This window comes from Serinus canaria, chromosome 4 (assembly GCF_022539315.1).
Source record: "Serinus canaria isolate serCan28SL12 chromosome 4, serCan2020, whole genome shotgun sequence".
Classification (NCBI taxonomy): Eukaryota; Metazoa; Chordata; class Aves; order Passeriformes; family Fringillidae; genus Serinus; species Serinus canaria.
In genome coordinates, this window is record NC_066317.1 from 32,515,024 (window position 1) to 32,529,172 (window position 14,149).

General features: G+C 35.6%; 1 protein-coding gene and 1 long non-coding RNA gene across 2 annotated transcripts in view; one reads left to right on the forward strand and one right to left on the reverse strand.

Annotated features, from left to right (window-relative positions):
- Positions 1-14,149, forward strand: part of LOC127059594 (uncharacterized) — an 876,248-nt gene that overhangs the window by 625,510 nt on the left and 236,589 nt on the right. The window lies entirely within an intron of this gene.
- Positions 1-14,149, reverse strand: part of MARCHF1 (membrane associated ring-CH-type finger 1) — an 82,801-nt gene that overhangs the window by 39,849 nt on the left and 28,803 nt on the right. The window contains exon 2 of the mRNA XM_050974225.1: positions 2,753-2,803. Within this exon, the coding sequence (XP_050830182.1) occupies positions 2,753-2,803 (51 nt within the window). The remainder of the gene's footprint in view (positions 1-2,752; positions 2,804-14,149) is intronic.

Below are 14,149 nucleotides of genomic sequence, written 5' to 3' on the forward strand. Positions count from 1 at the left end.
CATTATGTGTATAAGTTTCTTTATGTAGATAGGTTTTGAAAGCCGTAACTACTAACTAGGGCTACACTTTGTCAATACAAGATAATGTGATATGTTGATCAGTCCAAAATACACCTTAATAATCTAGTTATTAAATTATTAATCATATCTAATTAAGTGCTAGCAGGGCAGAACACACAAAAAGATTATTTATTTATTGATTGCACAGGAAAAATCTAGGTTATTACCAGAAGTGCAGCAAAAATCAGGCACTGTTACATTTTCCTAATTGTCTCTGATTGGGGAACAAACTGAAGCAGTTGCTTTTGGAGGTCCAAGGCAGCTTTCTTGATATAAATAAATAAAAGGCTGGGGTGAATGAATGAATTCCCAGGTTGCTGTTCACTGAAGAAAGCCACAGCTGTCAGTCAAATATTATAAGTTTTGTTCTTTCATTTGCCTTAAATAGTCTGTCACTGAAATTCTTGCCAGAAAATTACATGCAATGAGAAAAGTCCTTGCGACATGCTCAACTTCTACACTCTCAACAGACTGCAAAATGAATGGTAAAAATGAGGAGTTGTTTTCCACACACACACACACATCCACCTGTCTTGGGAATGTTTGACTGTAAAATCTCTAGACTGAATAGATATATACTAACCAGCATCTGTAAAATACCAAATCAAAACCATTCCTTCTCATTATAACTAGCTAAGACATCTTCAGCGTTCAACAATTCATTTTAATCTGTAACACCAGAAAATTCAGACTTAGAATTCATGTACCTAGCATGCAAAATTAGCCAAGCATACATTACAAACCTCAGGTGTCCTTTCCAAATAAACAGTTTAAGAGCATTATGAAATAAGAATCTGCATTTACAGAATCTATGCTGTATTTCATTTCACAAATAGGTTGGTACAAAATACAGTGGTATCTGCTCTGGAGCAGGAGCTCCACATCCAGCCAAGGGTGGAATATACAAAACATGGAACCTATTAAAATATAATTCCATCTGACCCTTTTTAATTACACATGCAGGCAAATGAAAACAGTGAAAGACAATGTTTTGATGACACTAACTTATAGCTTTACATAAAGACTATCTAATTTCTCTGTCCATTGAAATTTTTGTTGTGTTCAAGATCTGGCATGGCACAGAACACAGATCTTGCCTTTGGCAGGCAGTTTATCTGGCCTAGAAGTTTCAATATTATTTTGAGGTGGAGTATTTTTTACTATCACTTTCTGCCATGCAATATTAACCTGCAAAGTCAGGTGTTTGTTTTCTATGTATACACAGACATATAAAAACCTGTTTTAGAAAAAAAGCATTTTAAGTCAGACAACAAACAAAGCTGGAATTCCAATCCAATGTCTTTCAGCATTTGAAAAACTTCACTGGCAGGTAGCTTCAGAAAAAAAAACTGATCTAAAACAATGCATGATGCTATACATCAGAGAAAGATGAAGTGCGTGACTGAAAAATTGAGAGTTTAGTTTGCAACTACAACCAGTGCAAATATCCCTTTCTAAGAAGCAACTACACTGATTTCTGCAGAAATCACTTCAAAATAAATGTTAGTCACTGGCATGTTTTTCAAGTCAGTGAAAATATTTATGCTTTGTCACAGTACAACCCATGCACCTTAAAAAAAGCAGAGAAAGTAATATCAATTCATAATAGATCTACAGTAACTATTGCTAGACAACTGCATTTAAAATATTAATAATTATTGTTTATTATTAAGTATTAATTAGTAATTGTTAATTTAATTATTTATATTTAATTAAAATACTTAATACAATTCCTGGTGATCAAGTTTGTACATATGATTTCTAAGGACAGGCTGTTAGCCTAGAAGAGCTTCAGCCATATCCTACAGCAGGCTGGATACATTCTAATCTTTTTCCCTGCCTTTCTTTTACCTTTCTAAACATAAGAGAGCAGAATCTAACATGGAACGAGTATTTTAAGTTAAAATCACAGTTGGGGCTTGCTGTCATTCTTTTGTTCTATGCTCTGAGAAGAAAAAGTTTTACAGTGGGTGCCCCAAAGACAAAAAAAACTTTGTGAAGAGCTTTAAGGATTCAGTGCTTGCCCTAAATTCAAAATATTTAAAACCAAACATAATACATGGCAGATGTTGAGGCCTTGATTAAAAAAAAAAAAAAAAAAAAAAAGAGTTTTATCTTTTGTCTTCTGTACATCCTGGCTTTTTGGCATCAATTTCAGCCACATGGCAACCAAAAATACAGAAAAAAGGGGCTTAAAACCAAAGTTCTTCAGTAAAAAAATCACATTTTGCCTTTCCTAAAGTTTTCCTTCTCTTTCCTAAAAATTTTAAAAGCATCTAAATGTGAAGTCCTGGCTTCAGTACACCATATATCCCTGCAAAAGGGATTTAGAATTCAGCCTGAAATGAACACAGATTTAAAGCTTTGCACATTACACTTACTATTTGGAGGAGAAAAATCAAATAGTAATTCTATCTCAAGCTGAAGTGCTCAAGTAGCATTACACACTTGAGGAAAAGAGATGGAAAAAGTGCATGTGTTATTTCCTTAGTATTTTTATTACATATTTTACAGTAATGACTAATTGTATGATGGAGTTTACAGGGTAACCATAATGTTCAGCAGCAAAACTTTAAAATCTGATTCTTATACGTAAACTACTACATAAAGAATATAATGGATTAAAGTGCTGTTTTATATTTAATTACCTAGTTTTCTTTAAATTCCAGAAAAAGCAATATGTTTCACATACCTTTGAAATATTACTTGATCGACTTGTGGAACGCCCTGGGGATTTGTCATTCTGGAAAACAAAAGATGAAAAAAAAGTCCCATAATTTGGATTTTACCTAATCTTTTCTGATTGTGACTGCACAGAGGTTCTTTTCCTCTATTTTTTGTCACTTTGGCTACTGACTGTACAATGGAAGACAGTTCAAGAAATAAACCATCACAGTAGTCTTGCAAATAACATGAATAAAAGTATTTTAAAAGTTCTGTAAGAAATTATTGCTTGCATTTAATTACTATTAGTTTATTTTGCAGTTTTTCAGAAAAAACATTTCAAGTCAAAGCTCAAGGAATCATCAGAGCTTCTCATGAAAACTGGTACTTATGTATGAAAACAAATGCTCAATGACAAAAATTTCCCAGTTACACTGAAAATACTCCTGCTTGAAAAAAAAAAAGGAGAATTCATCCTGTAGGTAAATTAGATGATTTCTTGGACAGATATGTTCTGAGGAAAACAAATTGTGACCATGCAAAGATGCAGTTCAGTTTAAATCTGCTCCTCCATCCCCTCTCACTCTTGCAAACAACACACATACACAAACCACCGCCGCAGGCTGAAGGGCATTAGTTTTTCTAGCAATCCAAAGGAGGGAAAGGAGATGGGGCTCAAAAATTTCTTCAGTATTTACACTTTTCTGGCAACTGATTCAGCTTCATTGACACTGAAAAGGTAAGGTATTTCAGAAACAGGGCTCATCCCCTTAGTAAATCCATGTATCTTAAGAGAATCATGAAAATATTTTTCTCAGCACTTGAGGATGTAGGTTCAAACACTCAAGTGAAACATTCACATCATCAAGCCTGAGTTTTACCTAGAAGGAGTTGAACTAGATATCATGTGTGTAAGCCCATTAGATAACCTGCTTGGAGGAAGAGGGTGTCAAAACCCAAAGCAGAGCTTTCACTTCTGCAGCTTTATTTGCAATTCATGCATCATGCAAACACATACATGCACCCATGTCCACTAGAGGCTTTCACCTTGACTGTGACCCATCTCTCCTCAACCTGTATTCAATTAAACTGCAGAAAAATACAGAAGGTGCCAGCTACCAAAGACTAAATTTCCTCCTCCACTAATGCATGTCTAGTCTAGAAATTATTATTTCCCAAATACTTTGTGGCACAGAACAGTTTTGTATTGGCAAAAATGACCAAACAGAAACATCAGGCAACTTGTCAGCAAGCATTTAGAACAAAAACCCCCACTTTTACTTGTCACTTTGGTACTAAAAAAGCCACTTTGCTCTCAACCCCAGTAAGCACATCCATATGAAAAAGAAGTTTTAAAACTACTTGTTTCATACACTTATGTATCTTTCTTCCTCCAGACTGTAGATGGCTTATGTTTTGATTCCATCCCTCAGTGCCATCATTTTTTTTTGTACTGCAAACATAAATATTCTGAATTATCTCTCTTTCTGCTTTATCTTCACTAGCACTAAGTAGCACAATGGACACTTCTCATCAAAACCAAGCAGCACTGAGTTCCCTGACCACAAAGCACTCTACATTTAATTCTATCATAGAAACTAAATCTCAGGACTTAAGAACCTTCAGGTTTATTTGTCACTTTTTTTTTTTAAGAAAAATTTATAAAAAATAAATTCTTCAAGTTATGCATTAGTTTTTTACATTTTGTCCTTGAGGCTGGGCCCACTTTGAACAGGAATGTGGAGCAGATGATCCTTTCTGACCTGAAGTATCCTGTGATTCAAATATTACTTCTGTGGTACATTATCCACTGTAGTTTTGGTAATAAATTCACAATTGCTTATCCTTTCTCAATGACATTAAATATATACAGTTTTGAATGTCTGCATTTATATGAACAGAAAATACACTTTGGATATTCTGGGTACATCATTTAGAGTAGATCTGCTTTGACCTCAAAATAATAGAAATTATGGAGCCATGAAATTAGTTCCCATTTTGTGCTTAGAAATGATGAACAGGGATCACAGCTGAGAAACTCCCTACTAAAAGCATGCAGCCTTTATTGTCCATCCCTTGGATTAAAAAACACATTGTATTTTCTGACAGCGTAGTGAACTCTGGAACTCTTAACTTTTCTTTTGACAATCCATCCTTCAGGATTCATTTTCAAAATCTGTTTCTTGACTGCAGCTCTCCAGGCTGTTTACATGATTCATTCTTCTCTCTGGCACATTATCTCCTTCACTTGGGTTGCAACAAGATTCTGACTCTCCACCTGAAAATTCACAGCATCCACAGTCTGCAAAGCACTGCTCATAGACTGAATCGTCTAAACTGAGACAAAGAGCGCTGTCTTACCAGTTTTTAGGAATAAACAAAGAAATAAATTTAATCATCAGGCATTTCAGGTGATTTATCATGAAAACCAGTATAAATAGAACAAAAAGTGTTGCACTAAATTACAGAACATAAATCAAATACAGAATTCCTCACTGAAGTTCCTATTCAACTTGTGCAACTATTCATACAACAAAAGAACAGAATAGGAAAGTTATGGCAAAATCACTTTTGAAATGTGTCATTAAAGAGTGTCTGTGTGCTTCTGTTTTAATGATTTATGTTTACAAAGAACTCACATTGTTAAGAATAATTGATTTTTGTTATAACTAAGTGAAGAAGTGCAGAATGCTTTCCCTACAAGCTTGTTAAACAGTAAGACTTTTTTTTTTTTGCACCTATTCAATACTAATTTACATTTTAAAAGTTAACAATGAAACACAGAATATGCTGAGTTTTTATATTGTAGTCCCCAAAACAGCACACAGGACTCAAGGTGAGGCCACAGCACTGCACAGTAGAGGAAAGACATTACCAAAGGATTTAACCAAAGACATATATATTAAGTATTTATACACATTTTTGTGCATCAAGGAAATCAGATTCAATTTCCTTAATCTGTCAAACAGATTATTTCAAAGAAAAAAGCATTCACCTTTCAGAATTACACTTCTCAGCAGGAATTATGTGATTTCTGTAACGAGCATTTTTGACTTCCGTGACTGAGTTTTCTAAATTCACACACACACAGACACAGCCCTGGCCCTTGAGCAAAGTGAAAACAAGATATTCAGAGCTATCTCTCAATAAAATTCTTAAACTGTGTTTTCATTCAGTCAACAAAATAGCAAAACAGCTCCTGCCAAGAGTCCTCCTGGACAGGCACGAGCTTTTTGGGTTGTCTTATACAAGAAGACCACACTGAAATGCCTCTCCTTATTATCAGATGTCCAGTACCACCAACATCTCATCTCTTCTATCCTAGGCTACAGCCTGCAAACACTTAGCAGGTATCTTTTCTAAAATGTTTTGGCTAAAAAATAAGTTCCTCGAACTATTCTACTTGGATATCAAGAAAAATCAGTTTGTGTTTGTAAATTTCCTAAGAATTGGGTTTTACCAAGATCACATCTAAGGAAATAATTGAAAATGCAATTCAGCCTTCAATATAAATTATGGCAGGAAGACAAACAAGAAATAACATCACAAAATTTCAGATTATGACATGTTCATGAAAGTGCTTTGGGAGGAATTTTCCATGTACCTGTCCCACCATATAAAGCAAAAAAAAAACTGTATGTAAACAGTAATTAAAATAATTTTTTAGAAGCGCAAAATCTGATTTTTTACAGTAGTAAACTGCCTCCCAAAACTTCATTTCAGCCCAAAACCGGCTTTTTGAAGGGACATTATTTTCAGGAACCATCTTAAACCTAAACCCATCAAACTTTCTAATACTTAGATACAGCTGCTTCCTTTTTTTTTAAATTTTTTTTATTTGCAAATGTGACTTACTTTAAAAACAAAAACGTGTTTGTAAGCAATGCAAGAGAATAAAACCCTGGCTGGGCAGAGGAAGAGACTAGCAATAACAAATGTCTAAAACACTGCTGTGAACAGCCCAGGCTCTCATTATAGAGAGGAAAGTAGGAAATTAGCTAGTTGCTTTCTGGCCCATATATAAATATTCATATGCACAGTTAACGATTTTAAGTCCTGCTGGGCAGCACAGCACATTTTAAACGAATCCATTTGTCTGGTTTCTTTCCTTAGCTGCCCCTTGTTTTGCTCTGGCTACAGGACCACTGGGGCTGACCCAAGCACCTTGCTAATGAATTGCACTTCATCTCCCTGAAGTGAGCACCAAAGCATCAAGAATTAATCAGAAGAGCTCAGTTCACAGGAGGATCTTAAGCAACAGCTTTTCTCACACACATACAACCAGCCCACCTCCTGAAAAACCCCTTTTAGAAAATATTTTCTCTTAGTTTTCTTTTTTGTGGACTCTAATCTTTACATCTGCGCGCAGCCCTCAGCCTTGGGGTTCCACACATGACTGTAATGACAGAGATCCATCTGCAAGTCACGTCACAACATGTCACAAACATAAATGCCTCCTAAGGTAAGCACAACACAGGCCAAACAAACACAGTTTTGCCTGCCTGAAGTGCCTTTCTACGTGGTAGCCCCTCGCTGGATCGGCACAGGAGCCTCCTCTCAGCACCTTTTCACTTCTAGAATTCTGAATAGAAATTGCTTTCCCTTTATGGCCTGAGCTATCACATATGTAGATAATCTTAAGTAGGAACATCAGTTGCTGAAAAAGCAGGAGCTGACATTATTAAAATTGGTGTGTGGACTGGATACACTTATTCCAGTATCTCAACATGAAAATGAAAAGAAAAATATCACAAACCAGGCAACGTTTGCTTTAACTGTTAAAAATGCCAATGGCCATAATTATCCAAGACATAAACACACTGTAATTACTGGGCATCATGCATAATTTTACTGGACCCTGGAATTTTTTCAAATGACACAACTGCTAGATTCAAAGTGCCAAGTGACAGGAAAAAAGCTCACTGTGAATATTAAAGACTGTGCTACAGATGCAACCTTTAATTAAAAGAACAAAGTACAGACAACAGCAACTAATAATAAAATTAAATATCAAAAAAATACACAGTATATTACCATTTGTATTACTCATATATACTGTATCACATATATGTAAATAAAACATCTAAAAATAACTATCTCTTGGTCTATTTGTATGAATTGATGTGTAAATGTATTTACTGTCTACTAGTTCTCTGCTACTGCAAACAGCCAGAGCCAGGATAACACTGTCTCCCATGGTGTGGCTCTTGCTACATTACTAAAAAACTACTTCAGTTTCTCGTGTTGGGGTCTATGTTTTTAAAACAAATACAAGCACATTACTGTTCCTTTAAAATTATTTATGCCAAGAAGGTAATGGCAATATTACTACTGACAGAACATATACCCTGCCTCTTGATCAGCATGGACTTGGACAGCCTTTCTCCATGGGAAAGAAGAGAGGGGAAATCAGCTGCTGGTGATAACATCCTAACAATTTCAGAGTAACTGACAATTCCTAAACAGGTTTGATGTGGAGAATTTATCTTCTGAAAGGAAGTCAAAACAGATTTTAGCTCTAAAATAATACTGAGAAAAAAGCCTATAATCAGCTGACAGTTACCTTGAATTTTTCATGCAATTATTCTCTGTGCTGCTACATATTTTATCTATTTTTTCATATTTTCAAATGTTCACCAGCCAGACATATAATTCCTCTTATAAATGAATAACACCACTAAATCACCAAGTATAAAATTATTGGTAGTCAAATCTATATTTGAAAAGGTAAGAAAATCTATCTCCCTTCTTTGTAAACAAATTACTAGCTTATTCTAAGACATTTTAACTTCACTAGGAAGTTCAACATTAATGCCAAATCACCTACAAAGTCACTAGGGGAAAGGCAGAAGGAGATGAATCTAAACAGACTGAAGGTCTCTGTTGTAAAGCACAACTGTGCAAAACCAGCTAATTATCACAAAAAGGGTTCTGAGGATGCTGAAGCATTTCAAAATGTCATTCTGACTGTCCTCTGTGGAAACAGACTACATATTCCAGTGTGACATAAAAAAAATTAGTTTAGTTACCTTAGAAGTTGCATACTTGCCACATTTATATATGGGCAGGAGAGTAGATAGCAATGATCAAGGAACCTATCTCTTCATGGCCTATTGGGTAACTTGACCTAAGAATAATGTACAGGTGCTCTACTTGGCTTAGGCCCTGTGCAGCTAAGAAATCCCTGGTGCCGGATTTGCACGTAAGACCATAAAAATTTTACATTGGTACTTCCACTATAATAAGATTTGGAGTTAAACCTTATTAAAATAGGAAGTTATCCTATTTTTCAGCATTTTATCCTCTAAACAAAAATTTACAATGCCACCAACTGCATGGCACAGACATATTGCTGTGTTACTTGTAGCTGTTTCTTGCCCTGGTGTCTCTAGTGTGCTACATTCCTATCTCCATATCAGTCTCATGTGTCAGGTTTTTTTCAGGGTAAGCTGCTAATAAGCATGATAAATACATCAGAATCTGATCCACCATCCTTTTGAGTTGAAAATGCTAATCACACTTTAATGAGGCTCAGGGCACTTTCCATCACAGGCCAAGATGAGTCAGTAGTATGCTTGCTGTTAAGGCTTTCACAGTGATGCTTTTACCTGCAATTACATGCATATCTTCCATGTTTCAGCATTCAGTTACTTCCTCTATGCTGCACAGATATCCAAGGTCAAAGCTGCTTTCAAATGGGAACAAATGCACCATTACAAATAAAAAAGGAAAAATGCAGCATTGAATCAGCCTTGAAACAAAGCACAGGCATGCACAGAATGCATCAGAAAACACTATGCTAAACACTCACCTGAAGTAAGTGAAATCCCTTTCTCAGATCACAAAAAGGGCCAGATTTTAATTTGTTCTGCCACATCTAGCAAAAATGAAAAGTTCCTAGAAATCCTTGCCAAAATTAGAAATTAAACAACCATGAAGCAGGGAATTTGTTCAACACAAATCAGTTAACAGACAATGTGTGTCACGTAGCTGCCCTTGACTGATCAAGAGGTAAGAATCTAGTCAGAGGCTTTTATTGGAAAATCATTTTTGGCAGTTCCTACTGCAAATGAGAATGAGGTTAGTGCTCATTTTGGCTGGGATAATTTTCTTCACAATAGCTGGTACGGGACTGTGTTTTGGACTGTGCTGGAAACAGTGTTGGTAATTCAGGTACATTTTGGTTGTTCATGGAAACAAGTGCCAACAAGAAGTACCAGTATTTGCATTACTCAATACAGTGCAGCCCAGTCTGACAAATGTTAGAATCCACTTAGCTCTACCAGGAGGTGGAACTCTGTGTTGCTAAGGACAGACTTGGACAATAAGCAGTACACTGCTGAGTGGCAACAGCTGGGCACAGTGGATCTTTCTGCTTCCTTGGCCCAGGGCAATTCATCAGACTGAACCAACTGACAGAGACGTTTGTGGCACTCCTCATTTCAAAAAAAACCCCATCTCATACCACCAAGCTCACTTCCAAATGACACCATCTATCAGAGACTATGGTCAACAATATCCTAACCACTTTCAGGTTAACATACTCTAAATTCCCCCTAGTTTCACATGATTGTTTTCATTCCTTAAATAGATGTCAAATTTTCATACACCGCTAGCTTCTCTCACTGAATCCATCACTGACTGACAATACTTTAACCTTAAGAAAAATCACAAGTATCTAACCCAAGGTTGTTCTCTATGACAAGGCATTCTAAAATACTTAGAATGCAAAAAGACACATCTAAAATAGTACCTGCCCTTGTTGACTCAGGAACTGTGTGGTGAACACCATGCATTAAGCATAGCACTACATGAAAAAATCTAGTAAAATTAGCTGCTCATGCTCTTTAGATTATACCTTGGCTGCCTGTTGCCTGTTTTATCCAAAGCTGACCACATAGCTAAAAATTAAAATCTGCAAAGACAGATACTTAAAAAGTGAAGCTTGCCATTATTTTTTTATTAAAACATCACAGAGAAAAAGCAAGGAAGACTATAACTTAATCAATAAACTGCAGGTCAGCACTCTAATGATACACCCTGGCATTAACCAAGATGGAAAGAATGCTATTCACAAAGGGTACTAAATAAAAAATTCAGAGGGATAATATTAATTACAAATGAAGAAAATATGAAAATAAATAAATTCATAAAAAAGGGAAAAGCAAATATAAGGGAAAAGAGATGGAATGTAAAATAATAATGGAAAAATGTTTCCCGTTTTGTCAAAATATGAAGCCCTACAAAGAGTTTTCTCTACTTCTCTTATAAATGTTTTATCTATGCACATAGGCATTTTAAAAAGCTTGCTCTTACACACAAAAGAGAGATGTACAGGGAGGGTGAGCAATTACATGAATTCATCACTCTGAAGTTTTTCACCAGAGAACTGTGCACTTACTGACACTCAACACAAAGCCCCAACTTCTCTGACACACAGTGTCTGCAGATTTACTTGTCACATTTAGAAACACAGCTTGGCCTCCAAACATCTTATTAATGTTTTTCTTTTCCCCTGCTGTTTGCCAAGTTACTTCTCTTCAGCAAAAACACAGAGCTTTTAATTACTATTTTGTCAATGTCTAACTATACCCTGTTTAATTTCCACCATCTCACTATGTTAATCAGAGCACTTTTGCTAGAACAGGTAAACCACATAATTTGAGATAGATTTCCCCATCTTTTCTGCTATTTGTTTGCTCATTTTTAAATTACCTGGGAACAACCTGCATGATTGCACAAACACTTGATTTACATTTATTTCATACCAGAAACAGGCTATGGGGGTTTCGTGGTTGGGTGGGGTTGATAAAAATACCTTACCCTGAAAAACTGAAAATGTTTTATACTTCTGTTTCTTGACATTTCTCAGCTACAGAAAATGAAGAAAAACACCATGCCCTCTCCCCCCCCCCCAAAAATACAATGCAATTAACAGCCTACAGGCTTTAATTTCTCAATCTGTTTTTCTAATTTAAGACCAGCAGTCCAGCTTAAGTTTTATCACTTCTGGACAGGTGTGAAGGGTTACTGTATGTCAACCAAGATATGCCACTGTACATATCTTGGTTTCAGACATAAAATAAAGCAACTCTAATTTCCTTAATTATCCCTTAATTTCCTTAATTATCACTTATTCTCACACCATATTACCCTTTTTAAATGGGTTTGACATATAGAACAAGAAAGTGAAATAGAATCCTCCTCACTTTGACATGAAGCTATCATTCTGTCTCTCTCAGGGATGAACAGAAATGCAACACAATAAATTTCGCTGTAGCACTCTTAAATCAAATGGGTTATTATTTACACAATACTATCATTTACAGATGATGCATTTAGGCACTTCCATCCTTAATCAATAAAGATCTGTCTTTTCATTCTGCCTCATACAACATGACAGTATTTCAGTACACTGTAATCCCCAATCTGCTCAGCGGATTTAGTGGGAAGTGGCTGGATTTGCTGTGTGAATTGTGCAGGGGAAACAGCAGCATTCTCAGAAGGTTCAAAACAACTTTTTCTTGCAAACTTTAGACCATTCTTATGGAATAAGGCACTTCCCTCTGGTTTTTTTTGAGCCAATCAACTGTTCCTCTGGTTTCCTTCAACACGCTAGGCACTGAATTTATTTTCCTAACCTCCCAGTACAAGATGCAACTTTGCTTCTTCATAAGTTTAGTGAATAAGAAGAGAAGGCTTTTCACTGCCATGCTGAACTGATAATGTTTGTTCCATTATCAGTCTGAATGCTCCCAAACATCTGGTCTCTGCAGTTCTCTACTGTAAGAACACTCCTGGTGGTCAGTATAAGTTTCAGCCGAGAGTTTTTTAAGTTCTTTACAATCAAGTAGATGTGGTGCACAGACCATGTAATTTGATTTTATTTCATAGGATGGTATGCATTCCAATTTATCTTTGTTAAGCATGAAAATAAGCTGATTTTTAAACTGAAAAGACCAACTAACACATTTCATAAGCTGGAATTCAGGGATCACCTTGCAGTGACCTCCTGGATTCCAATCAATTAGAAGCAGAGATGAAAGCCTCTGGGTGGTCAAGTAGTTTTCTAACAGCCAAGTGTTTATCAAAGGATAAAAGTTTAATTAAATACACAAAGTGCCTCAATTACAATAGAGCTATAAAGCATTACTTGGTGATGTTCTGTATGTTCAGTATCACCCCTTTCATATCTGCTATCTAATTAAAGTTTTATGTCTTTATGTTGCACATTGGTGGCCAGGACTCCCACTTCTGAATGTGGACAAAAAATCATAAATGTCACCAGCTGAGTGATTTATTTTGTACCAGCAGGCCCTGTAAATCTTGGTGCTATGGGCTTAGCATGTCTGAAACTTTACAATCATAAGCTGAAAATAAAAATGTAAGGACATGAGGAAATTTTATGCCAGTTAAATCCAAGATGCACATAGATTCCATAGATATAATCATTAGCAACTTTCCTATTTCTTCTGGAAATCCCTAAATTCATCTTAATGTGAGATCAGGTTAATAAATAATAAGCAGATTTTGGCTTATCATCTAATATAATCAAATTAGTTATTATGTAGTTTGTAATTTTCTACACAAATGTGAACATTGTAATTCATGTTTCTTTAACCATCAAAGCAAAATATCAACTGTAGGGCCTGAATGACAAAATTTCTATTCAATTATTTTCAACAAAGCTCTACATGACAGCTCCTGGAGTAATATATATATATATATATATATATATTCACAGTAAAAGGTGAAGAAAACTGGAAGAAAGCTTCAAGTTAAAATGTGTCTCTACAGCTACTTCTCTGCTTTAGAACACTGAAGCTAACACAAATCTTCTATTTACTTCAGTCCATCCTTCATAAAACCCAGAATCATAGAATTGTTTAAAAAGACCTCTAAATTCACCAAGTTAACCCAGCCCTGCCAAATCTACCACTAAACCACATCCACAAGCACCACACCCACAGGCCTTTTAAATAACTTCAGGAATGGTGACTCAAACACTTCCCTGGACAGCCTGTCCCAATGCTTGATCCTTGTTTCAGTCACCTCTAGAATATTTTTGGACAGCACTTTTCCCCCCTCTGCTTTCCAAAATATTTATTATATTCATCAATGAAAGGATGCTGTGGAAATTAAAATTAAGTTGTGTTTATTCTTAGAACTCACAAGCCCTAACTAATACTATATATTCATTTATTCAGTCAGGGGATGGAAGGAAACTATTACACAAAAGATTTTTTTTTGGTTCTTTTCCTTTATAGCTACCTTAATGTTTAATTAAAAGGCTGAAAGTTGGTTCTATTTTCCACAGAAAATAATGCAAGTAAAAAAAAGTGAGAAACACAGAACACACCTGTTGTTAGCAAACTTGCCAAGCAAGTTATACATATTCATGAGAAAAGGTTTCTACAGACAGCCA